Source organism: Nicotiana tomentosiformis, chromosome 7 (genome assembly GCF_000390325.3).
Source record: "Nicotiana tomentosiformis chromosome 7, ASM39032v3, whole genome shotgun sequence".
NCBI lineage: Eukaryota > Viridiplantae > Streptophyta > Magnoliopsida > Solanales > Solanaceae > Nicotiana > Nicotiana tomentosiformis.
The window spans coordinates 121543308-121564163 of record NC_090818.1 but is presented as its reverse complement, the minus strand read 5'-3'; the positions used below and the strand labels follow the sequence as shown (position 1 = coordinate 121564163).

The 20856-nt window shown below is 33.8% G+C and overlaps 2 protein-coding genes and 2 long non-coding RNA genes across 4 annotated transcripts; 1 reads left to right on the top strand and 3 right to left on the bottom strand.

The window, feature by feature from the left end:
- Positions 1-3309: 3309 nt before the first annotated feature.
- On the bottom strand, positions 3310-5810 carry LOC138895182 (uncharacterized). The gene is made up of 2 exons (XR_011409403.1): positions 5709-5810; positions 3310-3691 (listed from the first exon to the last, which is right to left on the bottom strand). It is a non-coding gene; the product is annotated as an uncharacterized lncRNA (long non-coding RNA).
- Positions 4220-5806, top strand: LOC104108772 (uncharacterized). The gene is made up of 3 exons (XM_070179850.1): positions 4220-4332; positions 4793-5338; positions 5648-5806. Exons 1-3 carry the CDS (start codon positions 4285-4287, stop codon positions 5804-5806), a joined length of 753 nt encoding a protein of 250 aa, XP_070035951.1. The 5' UTR covers positions 4220-4284.
- Positions 5811-13297: 7487 nt separating the features above from the next.
- Positions 13298-15631, bottom strand: LOC104108773 (UDP-glycosyltransferase 73C4-like). The gene is made up of 2 exons (XM_009617891.4): positions 14833-15631; positions 13298-14155 (listed from the first exon to the last, which is right to left on the bottom strand). The coding sequence occupies exons 1-2, from the start codon at positions 15551-15553 to the stop codon at positions 13398-13400; spliced, it is 1479 nt and encodes a 492-aa protein (XP_009616186.2). The 5' UTR covers positions 15554-15631; the 3' UTR covers positions 13298-13397.
- Positions 15632-19143: 3512 nt separating this feature from the next.
- Positions 19144-20419, bottom strand: LOC138895035 (uncharacterized). Its single transcript, XR_011409231.1, has 2 exons — positions 20143-20419; positions 19144-19378 (listed from the first exon to the last, which is right to left on the bottom strand). It is a non-coding gene; the product is annotated as an uncharacterized lncRNA (long non-coding RNA).
- Between the last annotated feature and the right edge of the window lie 437 nt (positions 20420-20856).

Genomic DNA, 20856 nt, shown 5'->3' with positions numbered 1-20856 from the left:
ATTTTTTGCAAATTATATCATTTTCTTTTGCTAATTTGGAGGCCACGTCTCCTTATTAGCTTCTCTTAAGAGACATCTAAAGCAAATTAATAGTGACAAGCAATTTGTATTTGGATAATTAATTTAAAAAGTATTTTTAAGCATCAATTGGTGTTTAGCCAAGTTTTTAAAAAGTGATTCTAAGTATATTTTTTTCAAAAGTGTTTCTCTAAAAAGTGCTTCTGCGAAGAAGCTATTTCTTTCCGCTTCTTTAAAACTGCTTCTGCTTCTCCTCAAAAGTACTTTTTTTCTCCTAAAAGCTTGGTCAAACACTTCAAATTCAGAAAAAAATATTTTTTTGAAAAAAAAAATACTTTTGAACTAGGAGAAACTTGACCAAATAGGCTATAAAAGTTGTTCTCGAAAAAAACAACAAAGAATGTAAGGGAGTTTAGTTAGTGTGGAATAATCTCTTCAATACTTTATTAAGATTCGGTTGTGAATTTTTTCACTAAGAGATTTAAAATTTAAATAAACACAAACACGAGTGACCTTGCGTACTACTATCTCTGCCCCCCAATGACTTTCAAAATTTCTGAATATATATTAATTAATATATTGAAGTGTATAGTCATTTGGATATTTTACGGGCAAGAAGCAAAGTGATTTAGTTTATATATACACTTTAACTTTTTATATACACGTAATTTTCCGGCGAAAAAGATTCGGGTGAACCTCTTGCGTCACACTATCTCCTCCCCGGAAGACTTTCAAAATTTCTTATTTTAGTGATGGAGTATATACTATTTTTACTCATTATGATTAATAAGTGTTTTTTATGTTAAAATCTTTGTTTTTATTTCAAATATTGTTTGTGAATTGAAGAGGGAGCATCCAATATGGTGGTAATTTCAGTTTCATAGACAAATAAGGTGATGTAAGAGCAGACATAAGCAAACTGAGAGTTATATGTATCCTGTTTGTTTGTGGTTGCTGGAAAGTAGAAAAGAGGACAAACTGCAACGTCTGATAACCAGCACATAGATATACGACTGAGTTTTAATTTATTTTCTCTCTCTTGTAACCACAAGTTTAATTTCTTGCAAAATTCTAAGTTCACATAGATGCATGGCCCATTTCTATGCCGTGTTCAAGTATTGATTCTGCCATGCATGCCCATATCACTTGCTGGGATCGAAATAATATAGTGACGGAAACTAATAATATAAAATTTGATGGACAATAAATTAGACAACAAAGAAAGTATACTAAAAAAACATACTATATTAATATGATTTAGTCAATTGACCTAAATAAATCTACTAATATTAATAAAACTAACTGAGAGAATAAATTCTTCTCTAAACAAGAATCTTTTCATGACTACATTATGAATATTGTTGTTATAGTTATGAAAAACAGAGATGTTCAATGTATAGATGACCAATTTATTTGAAACATATATCTATAGGCCAAATATATACATAGTCCCTTAAAGTTGTCACGAAATATCAACTAGACACTTCAACCGAAAGTCTTACCTATTAAACACAAATTTGATAACTCCAAACCAACATAAGTACGTGCATTTCACTTCACGAGGACTCTTTTGACATGTCAAATCAAATCAATTAAGAGATTACAAATCAGCCAAAAAATAAGAGTCATGTCAGAAATTTAAATAATGCCAAAAAAGAAAAAAATTTCCGTGACTTTTCTTACTGTCATCTTCTTTCTTAGGATACTGCTTTCTCCTCGGATGAACAACTCATCTCTCCCGTTGAAACCGGCAAGTTTATTTATGTTTTGATGTTAGCATTCTCATTTTCTTAGAGAAATACTACAGTCTTTTAGAAAAATAAACAAAATAGCAAGAAACATTTCCCACCAAGAAGATATGAAGTCAAACCCAAATACGGCTCCTCCTACCATTAACCCAACTAGTGGTTTCCGGCGAACCTAGATGGTGGGGACAACGAAAGAACACATTTTGAGTTTCAGCCCAAAAAATATTTTGATAGCTTTGTCTTTTTCATCCAAAAATACGGCAAGAGAATTCATCACAGACCATAATAAAAAGAGCTAAAGGAATCAAGTAACTCATCTCCATTTTCTCCGTACCGAAATGGCTATAATGGAAAATCAATAAAGCAAACTTTTTATTAGCTTAAAAATAAATAAATAAATAAATAAATAAATAAAATTAAGCAAACTTTCTAATCTTTTCATTCTTAGAGCAAGAGAATAATAAGTCAGAATTCATCTTTCTCTATTTCTTTATTATTTCTTTTTGTTGTTTATTTTTATGTTATTTCTATTCATAGCAGTAGAGTAGTCATGAAAAGAAGAAGATGATGGCTGGGTCTTGTTAAAGAAGAAATAAGAAAAGAGAGAAAGAGAAAGATTCAGTAATTCACGCGCCTAGCTCAAAGTGAGAATCACTTCTTGTGCCATATATGCATGAAGTGTTCAATAGGAATAGTTTTGACATACTTTAAGTGTCTAATAGGTAACAATTTGTGTCTAAGTAAAAATTGATGACAACTTTAAGGGGCTACATATGTATTTGGCCTTTTTTATATAATACAAGTACAATGTGTTATATAACAAGTATAATTGGCAACAGAGTTTTAAATTGGGGCCTGATATTAAAGATGTATATTAAGCCCATTGCCGTGAATCTTAATCATAGCGTACGCACTTTTTCAAATAGATTATTGCTTCTACAAGATCTATGTACTCGTCTAAATGTATAAATAACTAAGTGATAATAACTTAATTATTGTAGATATTGATCCAAAGTTCAAATCTCAATGAAAACTTCAAAAGTTGCATGGATTATCTAACTCATCCATTTTATTTATTGAAGGGGGTGACCCAAAATGGCTCCACTGCAACATGGCTATCCTATGGATTAGTTCAACCTTCTTTTGTAAATTAGGGACCGATAAATCGCCCAATGAAAATAATGATTTCAGTTTAGCTCGAATTGCATGACACAAAGTCATTCCTTGAGATTTGAATAGTTGTCCACTACAGTCCTCCGTCTCCCAGATAATAATTTTATTCATCCAAGTAAAAATAGTATAACTTTCTTCGTGTAACTTATAGTACTTATATTTTAAAAAACTTACAAATTTTATATTTGAATTTATACTTAAAATTAAGAAGTTTGACTCCCGAAATTCAAATTCTGACGTATAAATTGAGACAAAGGGATTACGAGTTTAACTTATGTACTATTAGGTCCCTCAAATGATATTTAGAAAAATCTTTTCATAAAAAAGTAAAATTTATAATTTTGAAGTAAGGCAAATTACAACAAGTAAATATGATACGTGTAAATTTTATTACACTGTGTACATCAATATAGTTCAAAATGAAACATAAGTATAAAATTTGATTTAAAAAAAAACAAATTCCATAACTACGTAGGAAATCAAGCAGCAAGAAATAAGATGCACGCCTTTAGTTCAATAGGTTTTAAGTAGAAGACCATTATCCATTGAACAAAGAGTCATAATTAATCTTTACAAAATGAAGGAGATGTCTCTCCGGAAACGTTACGTCCCTTTCCCTAATAACCAGAAATTAGTCCCAAAACTTTGCACCATTTTCATTATCAGGAGCTTTCTAATTGCGTTCTGCTTAGTGGCCTCCATTTATCTAATCTCCAAGGCTCATCTCTTTAACAAATATGCTTATAGTGCTACTGCGGTTACAAATAAACTAGAAATTATCAGCAAAGAAGAAGAAGTAACGAACATATCCCACATCCTCTTTGGCATTGGAGGGTCAGCTAAAACATGGAACAATTGCTCGCGTTACTCGAGTTCTGGTGGAGACCAAATGTAACGCGAGGGTTCGTGTGGCTCGATGAAAATCCCCATGAAAACGAGCCATGGCCGGATAATTTCCCACCCTATAGGATTTCCCAAAACACTTCCAAATTCAAATATACATGTTGGTTTGGTGACAAGTCAGCTGTGAGGATTGCGAGGATTCTAAAGGAGAGTTTTGAACTAGGTTTAAAGAATGTGAGGTGATTCGTAATGGGAGATGATGATACTGTGTTTTTTTACAAAGAATTTAGTGACAGTTTTGACTAAATATGATCACAACCATATGTATTACATTGGTGGGATTTCCGAAAGTGTGGAGATAAACGTATTAGGTTCATATAGTCAGGCATTCGGTGGCGGCGGCATTGCTATTAGCTATCCTCTCGGGGAGGAGTTAGTGAAGATTTTAGATGGTTGTATAATCGCTACCATTACATGTACGCTTCTGATCAGAAGACGCTGTATGGTTGAGATTGGCGTTTCTCTCACGAAAGAACCCGGTTTTCATCAGGTATACAATCTTTAAAACCTTAAATTTTACTTAAAGTAGTATAGTAACATTATAAGGGCAATTTTACCAATTATAATCTCTATGTGTCATCTTATAGAGCTTTTGAGCCTGGATGAGCTTAAAAGCTGGTTTATTAAAAAAAGAGCTTCAAAAAAAGTTAAAATCTGCTTTAAAAAAATTCAAAACCAACACTTTTATATGATACCATTATTATTTAGAGAGCCAAACAATTTATTTTTATTACTCTATAATTTTAACGAATATTTTAGGTATTTTTTATTCTAAAATAATTTGATTTATAGTAATTTTATACATATATAGTTGTCAAATACTTCATTTATCCTATTTTATGCGACATACCTTTTTTTATTTGTCCAAGAAAATAATATATTTTTATATTTAAAGACATTATTGTACTTTAAATTTCTTATTTTACCATTTTACACTTGTTTGTTTTAAGATGGATATACAAGGAAATCCACGAGGGCTTTTGGCAGCACATCCCGTGGCGCCACTTGTCTCACTGCACCATTTGGATGTGTACTTGTTACATCCTCTTATTCCATCAATGAGCAAATTTGAGTCAGTGAAGAAAGTGATTGAGGCTTACAATAAGGATCCAAGTCGGACGATGAAACATAGTTTGTGCTATGAACTAAAGATAAACTGGTCATTATCAGTGTCGTGGGGATATTCAATTCAATTATATCCATGGCTGATGAATGCAAGAGAATTGGAGATGCCAATGCAAACGTTCAAGACATGGAAAGGGTTTGAAGAACCATTCACATTCAGTACACAGCCAAACAATGTAGAACCATGTAAAAGGCCTATAGAGTACTACTTGGATCAAGTTGTTGACCTTCAAAATGATGAAACCTTGACCAGTTATAGTACCATTGCTGGTATTAACAAGCAATGCGAGAACCAAAATTACAGACCAGCATTAGCAATTCATATGGTTAATGTCACAACTACTATTCTACCTCCCCAAGTTTGGAGACAGGTAAACTTCTACCATTTGTAATTTTTATGTGAATCATATTTGACTAGGGTACAAAGTTACAAAAAAATAAAGATCAATTTTAAAACTTGTGATCTTATACATTTTATGTTAACGGTAAATTGAGTCCAAATAAAATGATACAGTATAGAGGACAGATTAATTTATTTATTTCCATAAAATCTTTCTTATTAATTTTACTGTCATAAAATTGATGACTATACATGTACAAAACTTTCCACTTAAAAAATATAGACCAATTTTGGTTTATGAAATATCTAATTAAGGTGAACCCATTGTATAAAAGAACAGGCACCACGACGACAATGTTGCGACGTAATCAATGATGAAGATGGTATTAGGAGCGACTTACATATCAGAATTAGGGGTTGCAATAGGGGGGAATCGGTAACACCGCCCTTCTATGACAGGTACGGAGAGTTTGCCTATTTTCAGAGATTTGTTCGATGAATGAAGGAGAAAAAATTTCAAATGGTTATCTGGGAGAGAAAATTGAAATGGGTTTAATAGTACGAAGTTAGCTAAAGGTTAAACCCGTCAAATTTAAAATCTAAATCCGCCTCTTTGATCTTCGTGATAGTGCAATCATCTTTTTAAATTTCTAAATTCGCCCTTTCTCGTGGTCTAAGTAAAATCAGATCAGCCTATAATTATTGAAAATCCCAACGATCGTTTGGTTGCATACTCCCCATATGTGAATCTCACGCAGTGATATTTGCTTTCATGTTCATGTATACTTGCCACGTGTGTTACTATTCTGAAGCGGGTCAAAGGTATCTGTTGTAGACTGCAGGGCAAAATTTCAGCATGTTTTGATATGAAACTTTAGCAAATGAACTAAATAACTTCAGCATGCATTAGAAAAAAATAATTAGAAAATTACATACTGCAAGACAAAAACTTAAGCAAGTTTAGTCTGAAATTTTAGCAAATGAACAAAAAAACTTCAGCTTGTTTAGACTGAAGTTTCGGATAAAACTCATGACAAAACTGTAGACTGCATGACAAAATTTTAACATATTTTGGTATAAAGTTTTAGCAAATGAACTAAATAACTTCAGCATGCATTAGCAAAAACTCATTAGAAAATTACATACTACAAGACAAAAATTTAAGCATGTTTAATCTGAAATTTTAGCAAATGAACTAAATAATTTAAGCATGTTTAGTCTGATATTTTAGCAAATGAACTAAAAAAATTTAAGCATGTTTAGTTTGAAATTTTAGCAAATGAACTAAATAAGTTCAGCATGCGTTAGCAAAAACTCATTAGAAAATTACATACTGCAAGACAAAACTTTAAGCATGTTTAGTCTGTAGTTTTAGTAAATGAACTAAATAACTTGAGCATATATAGTCTAAAATTTTAGCAAATGAATTAAATAACTTAAGCATGTTTAGTCTACAATTTTAGCAAATGAACTAAATAACTTAAACATGTTTAGTCTGAACTTTTAGCAAATGAACTAAAAAACTTAAGCATGTTTAGTTTAAAATTTTAGCAAAAGAACTAAATAACTTTAACATGTTTAGAATGAAGTTTCGTATAAAATTCGTGACAAAACTGTAGATTGCAGGATAAATAACTTTAGCATGCATTAGCATGAAATTTTAGCTTCAATGTGAAACAACTTCTTACTATATTAGCATGAACACTACTAAAAGATAACTCATTTGCGACTGAAAATTTCTGACCAGAAAAATTAGTCAGAAATTTCTGACTGATTCGGTCGGAATTTTCAAAAATAATATTTGTTATATTTTTTCTAAATTCTTTCGACTATTTTTCCGACAACATTGGTTGCAACGTTTAGTGCAAAAATCTGGGATAAACAATTACGACAGATTGATTCAGAAATTTAAAGTCAAATAATTTTATTTGACCATTTGCGTACGTTTCGGTCGATATCTTTTTAAACTGTGATCAAATTATTTTTTTAAGTTGCGACTGAAACGGTCGCTAGTTTTGCGATGAAATCAGTCACAGATCGTTTTTAAAACTCCAGTCCCGCCCCCATTTCTTTATTCTTCTCTTTTCTTTCTTTCTTCTCTCTTCTTCCTCCATTGAGAGCCCCAGACCCCCCAGCCCGTTGCTTGCCGGAAAAGGTACTTGACTTCTTCCCTCTTCTTCCCCGGCCCTCCTTTTTGTTAAACCCATCCCCTATATCAACCCCCTTCCCTCACCCCTTCATTTTACCCAACCCCGCCCCCACTCCCACTGTCGTCCCCATCTTGTTATAGAAGACTATAGTATTTTAGAATTTATTTAGGAATCTAATTTTTTTGTTGAAAATACATCATGAAAATCACATTAGAAATTCATAGAAAATCACATTTCAAGAATTTACATTAGAAATCTTGCCTACAAGTTTTAGATACTTTTTAGTTCTCTAATTCAATTAAATTTGATACTAGTTTAGAATTTTCATAGATGTTTATTTAGAATTGCCATAGATTTATTTTTAGAATTGTCATAGATGTAATAATATTTAAGTTTGAAACTAAATTCACTTTTGAAATTGAGGTTAGTACCTATATGTGATTTTAACAATTCCGAAGTTTATGTATATGCGGAATTGTTAACTTTAGAGAAGAATGATTTAGAATTATATCAAGTAGTTATAATTTAAAGCCTTAGTTTTAAGTTTAAGAAGTTAAGCTTATTATCGCTTCCTAATTTATTAAATGGACAATATTAAATTTAAAACTTAATAATTGCTACATTAAAGGAATTTATAGATTTGACAAATTATTGGCCATGTGTGGTCTTTATGAACGTATAAGAAGCTATTTAAATTTAATTTATATTTTGAAAGATTTATATAACATAAAATAGGGATAAATATAAGATTTGGAGTGTTAATGAATTTTAATTTAAAAGAATATAATACGTTAAAAAATTGAACCTTCGAATTGGCGTAACCTATTAATTACTTTAAATAAACTAAATACATCGCTAGCATTGTGGTTCATCTTTTGTTCCTCATACATCCCCCACTCAATTATCATCTCCAGCATCATCCACTCCAAGTATATCTAAATTGGATATTGGAGGATCTCACGCAGCCGCATCCCCATCTACCAGTACTTCTACAGTTGCTGGTACCATGAGACAGTATACTGGAGGGACTGTACAATACGATCATCTTCATCGGCTGGTTATCGTTCCCCATGGCAACGAGTGAGTTTTCCTTCAATTTCTTTTTAAAAACTTTCAATGAAATTTTGCATATAATGAATCTAATGACATTTTATATATTAAATTAAATGCAGGTTTTTGCCATCCTATCAGGCCGCGCATTGAAATACTACAAAATCGACCCCATTGGTCTCAACTATACCCATGTTCCGCAGCACCTCATGGCAATGGTCTAGAAAATCCTGTAGGTCCTTAGAAGATGCACCACTAAAATGAACAAGAAAGAGCTTGGTGAACTTATCTAACCTCAACATAGCCTCAGAAGATAAAGCAGGCCTATCACCAGCCTGTGCCATAACAACCGGCTGAACTTCCCTAACCGGCGGTGCTGCAGGAGTCAGAAACTGGGGACCCACCTGCTCCAGAGTGTAAGTAGCGGGAGTTTGTGCTCCTCCCCCAGCCCGAGAGACGGCCGGTGCCACCGGGAAAGTACCGATTTGGGCCACACGCTCCATAATGCCCACCAAACGGACCAGAGCATCCGAAAGCACTGGAGTGGCTATGAACCCCTCCGGGACCTGAGTTGGTCCAACATGTACAGCCTGAGCTGGGACCTCCCCATCAAAATCTACCTGAGGCTCCACTGTTGGTGGTGCTGCTCGAGCTCTAGGCCGAGCTCTGTCTCTTCCTCGGCCTCTTCCATGACCTTGGCCTCGAGCTCTGCCTATAGTCGTAGCTGCCATAGGGGGCTCCGGCTCCTGTCCAGCGGTAGATGCAGTTCGTGTACTTTCCATCAACGAGAGAACAAGAATAGAAGGGTTCAATCATCAACGATAGAATAAAATCGCACGACAGAGTAAGAAAGAAGTGACATTTTTCCTAAACTCCATAGCTTATGGAAGATAAGTACAGGTGTCTCCGTACCGATCCTCCGGACTCTAATAAGCCTGCTCATGACTCGTGAGACCTAGGCAACCTAGTGCTCTGATACCAACTTGTCACGATCCAGAAAATCTACCCTCGGGACCGTGATGGCGCTTAACATTTCACTTGCTAGGCAAGTCAATGTTAGAATAGTTTATCCATTTTAACATTTCAAATTAAATAATAATATAAAAACCAAAATAGCTGAAATAAATGGTGAAGTAAGGTGCGGAAAAACCATAAAATGTGAAAAATCTAATACAGTCCGAATATGGTGTCACAAGTGCATGAGCTCCTAAAAGTTCTACAAATCTGAAATAAATACAATTATTTCGAATAAAATGAACAGTAAAGGAGGAAAGAGGAAGGGGACTTCAAGGTCTGCGGACGTCGGCAGATCTACCTCAACTCTCTGAATAATAATCCGAGCTAGTTCACTTCACTTATAGCTAGGTCTAATACCAAAATCTGCACAAGAAGTGCAGAGTGTAGTATGAGTACAACCAACCCAATGTACTCCGTAAGTATCGAGCCTAACCTTGACGAGGTAGTGACACGGCTATGAAAGGACATTCACATAATTAAACTTGTACAAACATAGATTTATGTACCAAACGTCAACAAAATGGAGACTTAATATGTATAGTTGGGAGGGGACATGCGAAAGGGGAAAAAAAGATACGATAAATACAACAAGAAGGATAACACAGATGGTCAAATAAATCATCAACCAAAGAGGACAAATAACATACGATATGAAAATGGTACGACATCACCCTTAGTTCTTTACTCTCATCCTTACCATAAACTGATGTCATAAGAGAAATGAAATGGCACGGGATCACCATTCGTGCTTTTACTCTCGTCCTGACCATGTAACAATGAATAACTGATATAGATTGGCACGACATCACCCTTCGGGCTTTAACTCTCTTCCTCACCATGTATTAATCATTAATTAAGGTAATGAAATGGCACGACATCACCCTTCGTGCTTTGACACTCTCCCTTACCATGTCGTGATGAATGCACAAATTTGATAAATAAATAATGCAAGGGATGTACTTTACGTCAATTATGATTCTAAGATACCAAACCTCAACTTCCACATACTCAACCATTACCAATTATTCCATCAATCTGGAAACAACGATCAAATAAGCAATAATTTAATCTAAGCATGAATGTCATAATTAAAGAGGCAATAAATCACAAGGAAACAAGTTCTACCCGCATGTTTTAACCCAACAACAACGCATAATTATCCGTCACCTCACATATACGTTGTACCCACACATTAAACAAGTAGCAAATAGATAAACAAGTCTTAATCCCTCAAGTCAAGATTAACCATGACACTTACCTCGCTCCGCAACCAATTCAAAGTTCAACTATGGCCTTGCCTTTCGAACAAGCCTCCGAACCAACCAAATCTAGCAAATAATCAACCAAATGATTCAAAATAAGCATTAGAAACTAGCCACAAATGCAAGAGGTTCATTTAGATCATTATTGAAAAAGTCAACAAAAGTCAACCCCCGAACTTGCTTTGTCTAAACCCGAGGTTTAGACCAAAACTTGATCACCCATTCACCCCCGAATCCGGTTATGTAGTTCAATTCGAAATCCGACCTCAGTTCAAGGTCTAAATTCTAATTTTACAAAAATTTCAAATTCTACCCAAATCTCTAATTTCTATCATGGATTTCTAGATTTAAGGTTGAAATCTTATGAAATGTTATGGGTAATTGAAAGAAAGTAGATTAGAGTCACTTACCAATGCATTTAGGAAGACAAGCTCTTGGGAAAATCATCTCTAAAGTGTTTAGGGTTGAGAATTTTATAGAATGAGCCAAAATCTCATTTTTCTGAACTTTTGTCTAGGCGCAGATATCGCAATTGTAAATCCCGCAAATGTGAAGAATCTCACATATCTGCTATCATCGCATTTGCGATGATTTGTTCGCAAATGCGAACTCTGGGACTCTGCAAATGCGACCTTTTGATCGCAAATGCGATCTATTGCTTACCCATCCCCTATTCGTAAATACGAAGAATTAGTTCGCAAATACTTACCTAACAGGAATTTGAATGTTTGCAAATGCGAACACTGGCCTCACAATTGCAAGATGAGAGACTTGCATCAGAACCAGATGCACCGGTTATTTTTCCTAAATCCAAAATCACTTCGAAACCTATCCAAAACTCACCCGAGCCCTCGGGACTCCCAACCAAACATGCACACAAGTCCTATAACATCATGCGAACTTGCTCGCGCAATCAAAGTGTCAAAATAATACCTGAAACTACGAAACAGACACCAAAACGAATGAAATTTTCAATGAAGCTTAAGAACTTTAAATATTTCAAGCGGATATCCGAATTATGTCAAATTAACTCCGTTTTGAACAAAATTTGCAGACATGTCATGAATACAGTAATAAACCTATACCAAGTCTCGGAATCAAAATTCGGACCCGGTAGCAACAAAGTCAAATTTCGGTCGAACTTATTAATTCTTTAAACCCTTAAGCCTCTAGTTTTCCATAAATTGCGATAATTCGAGTTAGGGACTTTCAAGTTCGATTCCAGGTATACGCCCAAGTCTCAAATAACGATACGGACCCACCGAAATCGTAAAAATATTGATCCGGGTTCGTTTGCTTAAAACGTTGACCGAAATCAACTCAAATGAGTTTTAGGGCACGATTTCACATTTTATCAAATTTTCAAGTAAAAACCTTTCGGAAAAAGACACAGACTTTGCACGTAAATCGAAGAAGGCTAAACGGATCTAATCGAGGTTTCAAAAAATAGAATTTAAGGTTAAAACTGTAAGTGATCTATCGGGTCATCACAGAGGAAAACCGTGCGGACTTAGTACAAAACAGATAATATCACACCATGTTAAGAGTATCTTTAGGTCGATTCAGCCCAATAGCTAATATCAGAGCCTATGGTTTGACGGAACAAGTATGGAGATAGCAGAGTGTTGCGTGGGGGGTCGGTTTAGTGCCTTTGCCTGTCTATGAGCCGGTTTACTACCTTTACCTGTAGCTTCAAAGACGCATGGGCTTCGGTCACTATAAATACTCGGATCATGTGGATTGCACCCGTAACTTCAAAGACGCATACACAACTGCTGTACTTATAAAGCGTAGGGATCTCTTAATGGTGCGAGGCATTTTGAAAAAAAACAGTGCGGGCTTGACCCAAATCGGACAATATCATACGATGTTAAGTGTACTGTTTTACCCAAACAATATATTTCATACAAAATCGTATCCAAAGTTTGGGGTGCACGTAAATCCATGCTCCTATTCCGAGAACATGTATAACAATATTTTATTTCTCCAAAATTATTTAAATATATCTAAACTAAAGAAATCTTATGGTACAAACAGGTATTGAGTGCACCTTTACAAGTGAGGTTACCGGATCAATTCCCATGTCTATTTTGTGATTTAAATAAGTACTTTTTTTTTGTCTTTCTTTCTCTATTTGGTTTATTATGTCGAAATCCCCAAGGTTGACATGAAATCTCCATTCTTGTTTTTTAATCAATGGTTCAACTAATATATATATATATATATATGTGTGAAAAGTCACATTTTTAAAAATATAAAGACTTGAACTTAGCTTATAATTTCAAAAGTAAATCACGGATCCATCTATTCATAATAGTGCCTCCATTCTTGTGAAATCCTCGATCTGCCGCTGATTTCATATAGCTTCCCAAAAACCTTATCTTGAAGTCCACATATTGCAGATTGGACTATCTCTATATTTCCATGCTGCAATTTGCCACCGCATTAATATGCCGTGGGTAAAACAAAGGCGAAAGTGCCCGTCTAAATCGAAATAGACAACGCCCACTATAGATTGTAAACAAAACATTCTGTATCATTAACAGTTTGCTAAAGCTTCAAATGAAATATGTATGCAGTATATTGCATTATCCTAATCAAATATTAGACTTCAAATAGATTTTCCATTATTAGCTTGCTCTTTGACATCTTGTATTAGTTTTGTCAAGTTCAGGTAAGAGGAACCCCCTTCCTCCACAGCCTTTCTTGCAATTTCTCCAAGCTTTTTAGCTCTTTCTCTTCTCATTTCTGCTTCCTCTTCTTCACCCATTAATCTTTCAATAACCATCTTAATGTCATCTTTATTCATTTGTGTTTCCACTTTTTCCTCCTCGAAAAACATAACAGGATTCTCTACGCCAGACTTTACTCCTGTCTTGAGAACATTCGTAATTAGCCTCTCATTACAAAATTGCTCAGCAAATAATGACCAAGTAATCATTGGCACGCCAGCAGATATTCCTTCTATGCTCGAATTCCATCCACAGTGTGTCAAGAATCCCCCGACAGAAGGGTGTGATAATATTAGTACTTGTGGTGCCCAACCATGAATTAAAATCCCATGTTCTTTAACTCTTTCCTCAAAATTCTCTTCATTTAGCCATTTTCTGAATTCATCTGAGATGTGTCTAACAACCCAAATGAAAGGTCGTTTAGATGACTCTAATCCAAGTCCAAGTTCTATCATTTGTGATGTTCGCAAGAGCGATAAACTTCCAAGACAAACAAAGAGGACAGAGTTTGGTTCCTTAGAATCTAGCCATTTCAGGCAGTGGTGTTCATCTATTGAGGCTTTGCTTCCTCTTTCTGCTTTGTCTTGTTTCTCTTTGTTGCACAGGGAAACAGGACCAATTGTCCAAACCTTCTTGCCTAGACATAATATAATTTATTAATTAAAAGTATGCTCCTTCTAATAATTTAAGCTTTTAGATAAGAACATTACACAATTCAACATAATATTAGAGCACGTATAGGTCATGCTTTCAAATCTCACCACCACCCAGAAACAACGAAAATTTTCACGTGCTTAGCCTATGAAAAAGAACCAAACCACATGTGTTGAGACATAACGAAGTAATGTAATTAAAAAAAGTTTTTAAGTGGTGGTTATGAGTGATATAATATAATTATGTAGTTAAAAGTGCGTTTGTCTATCAATATTAAACTATAAGATTAGATGACCACACAATTCAATGTGATATTAGACGAAGTAGAGACCGTGAAGTCAAATATGACACCATCCGAAAGTAAAGAATATTATTTTGATGTGGTTGATCCATGAAAATTGAGATATAATATAAATCACAACAGCAACAACAATATACCCGGTGTATTTCTCATATGTAGGGTCTGGAGAGGATAATATGTATGCATACCTTAATTACTTTCTACCTTGTGCAGTTAGAGAGGTTGTTTCTAATAAAACCTTGATTCAGGCAAGCACAATAAGACATACTATTATTAATTAATTAGTTAATTAATACTATGATCTTTCTTGTATAAGTGTTTAGATAAGATTGTCGCATACTTTAACAGTTCAAAATTACCTTTGGCGTTTTTCAATGCTTTTACATATTCTGGTTCCAACTCCTCAAAGCTATTCACCACTATCCCATAAGCTTCATCTTCTGCCTTCTTCTGTTTGCCCAAAAATTCTTCCCATTCCGAATTGCTTGGATCAACCAAGGTTTTTAGTTGAGCTTTGGTCAGTTCAACTTTGTCCGGAAAACCAGGCACTGAAAAATACTCATTATCCGAATTAACATTTTCCAACACCTTCCATTCTCTTAAATTGTGTAAACACAATAAAGAAAAGCTACACATCCCATGAAAAACAATCCGAGGAATGTTAATATTTTTGGCGACATTAGTTGTCCAAGGAAAACACATATCGGAAATTAAACAACTTGGTAATGGATTCAATTCTTGCAACAAGTCTACCACTTGCGACTCAAGCATTTGAGCAGCAAGAAAGAAATTCTTCATCATATCTATAGATGCAAGCATGTCGCAGTTCTCGCACCCTTCTGGTAGCCCTGCTTCTGAGCTTGGAAAATAGAGGTCAATTACTTGAATTTTTAGTCCTGTTTCTATTGCGCGGGCAATGACTGTATTGAACCTATTGGCATTTGAGGGTGTTAAAAGAATTGTGATAATAACACCTCGTTGCGCCAATAATCGAGCTATGTCTATCATAGGTATCATATGGCCTTGTGCCATATAAGGAAACAACACAAAATGTGGTTGCTCTTGAGTAAGAACTGCCATTTGATTGAACTTACTGGAGAGATACGAGAATATGATTTGTTATTACCTTATTTTATATGGAAATGCTCGGCTACAAGCCTTGGGAATAAAGGATAATTTTGTGGCGTGGGATTTTTTGCAAATTATATCATTTTCTTTTGCTAATTTGGAGACCACATCTCCTTATTAGCTTCTCTTAAGAGACATCTAAAGCAAATTAATAGTGACAAGCAATTTGTATTTGGATAATTAATTTAAAAAGTATTTTTAAGCATCAATTGGTGTTTAGCCAAGTTTTTAAAAAGTGATTCTAAGTATATTTTTTTCAAAAGTGTTTCTCTAAAAAGTGCTTCTGCGAAGAAGCTATTTCTTTCCGCTTCTTTAAAACTGCTTCTGCTTCTCCTCAAAAGTACTTTTTTTCTCCTAAAAGCTTGGTCAAACACTTCAAATTCAGAAAAAAATATTTTTTTGAAAAAAAAAATACTTTTGAACTAGGAGAAACTTGACCAAATAGGCTATAAAAGTTGTTCTCGAAAAAAACAACAAAGAATGTGAGGGAGTTTATTTATTGTGGAATAATCTCTTCAATACTTTATTAAGATTCGGTTGTGAATTTTTTCACCAAGGAGATTTAAAATTTAAATAAACACAAACACGAGTGACCTTGCGTACTACTATCTCTGCCCCCAATGACTTTCGAAATTTCTGAATATATATTAATTAATATATTGAAGTTTATGGTCATTTGGATATTTTACGGGCAAGAAGCAAAGTGATTTAGTTTTTATATACACTTTAACTTTGTATATACGCTTAATTTTCTGACGAAAAGGGTTAGGGTGAACCTCTTGCGTCACACTATCTCCTTCCCGGAAGACTTTCAAAATTTCTTATTTTATTGATGGAGTATATACTATTTTTACTCATTATGATTAATAAGTGTTTTTCATGTTAAAATCTTTGCTTTTATTTCAAATATTATTTGTGAATTGAAGAGGGAGCATCCAATATGGTGGTAATTTCAGTTTCATAGACAAATAAGGTGATGTAAGAGCAGACATAAGCAAACTGAGAGTTATATGTATCCTGTTTGTTTGTGGTAGCTGGAAAGTAGAAAAGAGGACAAACTGCAACGTCTGATAAACCAGCACATAGATATACGACTGAGTTTTAATTTATTTTCTCTCTCTTGTAACCACAAGTTTAATTTCTTGCAAAATTCTAAGTTCACATAGATGCGTGGCCCATTTCTATGCCGTGTTCAAGTATTGATTCTGACATGCGTGCCCATATCATTTGTTGGGATCAAAATAATATAGTGACGGAAATTAACAATATAAAATTTGATGGACAATAAATTAGACAACAAAGAAAGTATACGAAAAAAATATACTATATTAATATGATTTAGTCAATTGACCTAAGTAAATCTACTAATATTAATAAAACTAACTGAGAGAATAAATTTTTCTCTAAACAAGAATCTTTTCATGACTACATTATGGATGTTATTGTTGTAGTTGTGAAAAATAGAGATGTTCAATTTATAGATGACCAATTTATTTGAAACATATATCTATAGGCCAAATATATACATAGCCCCTTAAAGTTACGAGCATTTCACTTCACGGGGACTCTTTTGACATATCAAATCAAACCAATTAAGAGATTACAAATCAGCCAAAAAATAAGAGTCATGTCAGAAATTTAAATAATGCCAAAAAAGAAACAAAATTCCGTGACTTTTCTTACTGTCATCTTCTTTCTTAGGATACTGCTTTCTCCTCGGATGAACAACTCTTCTCTCCCGTTGAAACCGGCAAGTTTATTTATGTTTTGATGTTAGCATTCTCATTTTCTTAGAGAAATACTACAATCTTTTAGAAAAATAAAAATTCTCATTCTCAGATCTGCTGTTTTGAACTAGAACCTCCCTCCCATCGTCATCTACTTCGTCACAAAACAGAAACCTCATATTTTTCGATCAATTTCCAGTAAAAAAATTGATAATCAGACGAATCACAACTGCGATGCTACCTCAACAAATACAATAAACAAAATAGCAAGAAACATTTCCCACCAAGAAGATATGAAGTCAAAGCCAAATACGGCTCCTCCTACCATTAACCCAATTAGTGGTCTCCGGCGAACCTAGATGGTGGGGACAATGAAAGAACACATTTTGAGTTTAAGTAAAAATATTTTGATAGCTTTGTCTTTTTCATCCAAAAATACGGCAAGAGAATTCATCACAGACCATAATAAAAAGAGCTAAAGGAATCAAGTAACTCATCTCCATTTTCTCCGCACCGAAATGACTATAATGGAAAATCAATAAAGCAAACTTTTTATTAGCTTAAAAATAAATAAATAAATAAATAAAATTAAGCAAACTTTCTAATCTTTTCATTCTTAGAGCAAGAGAATAATAAGTCAGAATTCATCTTTCTCTATTTCTTTATTATTTCTTTTTGTTGTCTATTTCTATGTTATTTCTATTCATAGCAGTAGAGTAGTCATGAAAAGAAGAAGATGATGGCCGGGTCTTGTTAAAGAAGAAATAAGAAAAGAGAGAAAGAAAAAGATTCAGTAATTCACGCGCCTAGCTCAAAGTGAGAATCACTTCTTGTGCCATATATGCTTGAGGTGTTCAATAGGAACAGTTTTGACATACTTTAAGTGTCTAATAGGTAATAATTTGTGTCTAAGTAAAATTTGATGACAGCTTTAAGGGGCTACATATGTATTTGACCTTTTTTATATAATACAAGTACAATGTGTTATATAACAAGTATAATTGGCAACAGAGTTTTAAATTGGGGCCTGATATTAAAGATGTATATTAAGCCCATTGCCGTGAATAATTACTTAATCATAGCGTACGCACTTTTTCAAATAGATTATTGCTTCTACAAGATCTATGTACTCGTCTAAATGTATAAATAACTAAGTGACTTAATTATCGTAGATATTGATCCAAAGTTCAAATCTCAATGAACTTCAAAAGTTGCATGGATTATCTAACTCATCCATTTTATTTTCATTGAAAGGGGTGACCCAAAATGGCTCCACTGCAACATGGCTACCCTATGGATTAGTTCAACCTTCTTTTGTAAATTAGGGACCGATAAATCACCCAATGAAAATAATGATTTCAGTCTAGCTCGAATTGCATGATACAAAAGTCATTCCTTGAGATTTGAATAGTTGTCCACTACAGTCCTCCGTCTCCCAGATAATTTTATTCATCCAAGTAAAAATAGTACTTTCTTCGTGTTAAAATTATAGTTAAAATTAAGAAGTTTGATTTCTGAAAATCAAATTCTGACGTATAAATTGGGACAAAGGGATTATGAGTTTAGCTTATGTACTATTAGGTCTCTCAAATGATATTTAGAAAAATCTTTTCATAAAAAAGTAAAATTTATAATTTTGAAGTAAGGCAAATTACATCAAGTAAATATGATACGTGTAAATTTTATTACACTGTGTGCATCAATATAGTTCAAAATAAAACATAAGTATAAAATTTGATTTAAAAAAAAACAAATTCCATAACTAAGTAGGAAATCAAGCAGCAAGAAATAAGATGCACGCCTGTAGTTCATCAATAGGTTTTAAGTAGAAGACCATTATCCATTGAACAAAGAGTCATAATTAATCTTTACAAAATGAAGGAGATATCTCTCCGGAAACGTTACGTTCCTTTCCCTAATAACCAGAAATTAGTCCCAAAACTTTGCACCATTTTCATTATCAGGAGCTTTCTAATTGCGTTCTGCTTAGTGGCCTCCATTTATCTAATCTCCAAGGCTCATCTCTTTAACAAATATGCTTATAGTGCTACTGCGGTTACAAATAAACTAGAAATTATCAGCAAAGAAGAAGAAGTAACGAACATATCCCACATCCTCTTTGGCATTGGAGGGTCAGCTAAAACATTATTGTACTTTAAATTTCTTATTTTACCAAATGGAACAATCGCTCGCGTTACTCTGAGCTCTAGCGAAGACCAAATGTAATGCGAGGGTTCGTGTGGCTCGATGAAAATCCCCAAGAAAAGGCCTATAGAGTACTACTTGGATCAAGTTGTTGACCTTCAAAATGATGAAACCTTGACCAGTTAGAGTACCATTGCTGGTATTAACAAGCAATGCGAGAACCAAAATTACAGACCAGCATTAGCAATTCATATGGTTAATGTCACAACTACTATTTTACCTCGCAAGTTTGGAGACAGGTAAACTTCTACCATTTGTAATTTTTATGTGAATCATATTTGACTAGGGTACAAAGTTACAAAAAAATAAAGATCAATTTTAAAACTTGTGATCTTATACATTTTATGTTAACGGTAAATTGAGTCCAAATAAAATGATACAGTACATAGGATAGATTAATTTATTTATTTCGATAAAAATTTTCTTATTAATTTTACTGTCATGAGATTGATGACTATACATGTACAAAACTTTCCACTTAAAAAATATAGACCAACTTTGGTTTATGAAATATCTAATTAAGGTGAACCCATTGTATAAAAGAACATGCACCACGACGAAAATGTTGCGACGTAATCAATGATGAAGATGGTATAAGGAGCGACTTACATATCAGAATTAGGGGTTGCAATAGGGGGAATCGGTAACACCGCCCTTCTATGACAGGTACGGAGAGTTTGCCTATTTTCAGAGATTTGTTCGATGAATGAAGGAGAAAAATTTTCAATGGTTATCTGGGAGAGAAAATTGAAAATTTTCAGTGGTTATTTTGAACGATGGATCATTCTATGGTACTGGTGGATCTATGTGGAGGCGCATGGATATTTAAGTGAACGATGCTTCCTTTTTTACACCGTGTATAACGATTAGCGATATTATATCTCTTTAAAATTACTTAAATATTCAATTTCAGAGAGTTATATGATCAATGGTTATTCCATGCATCTTTATACGTCAGTTGGACGTTCAATTCCCATCTCACATTTGTCTTGTGTCGTTTCTTGCATTTTAATTAAGTCATTTTTCTTTATTTCTTTCGTTCACATGGTTTTTCCTTTTCTTTTCTAGAATTGGTCCTATCCATCCCCATGTATCATGTCCCTTCTTTCATTTTAATTAAGTACTTTTTTTATTTTTATTTCTTTCTTTCTTTAGTTTATTTTTTCAAAATTCTCAAGTCTGCCACATTAATTAATATCCTTTCTCTTTTCGTCAACGCAAAAATTCTATAATATTAAATCAATTGTCTATATCGAACAATTGTTTTTCAAAAAATAGTTAATAATAATTTTTAACCTATAATTTTAAAAGTGTAATGGATTT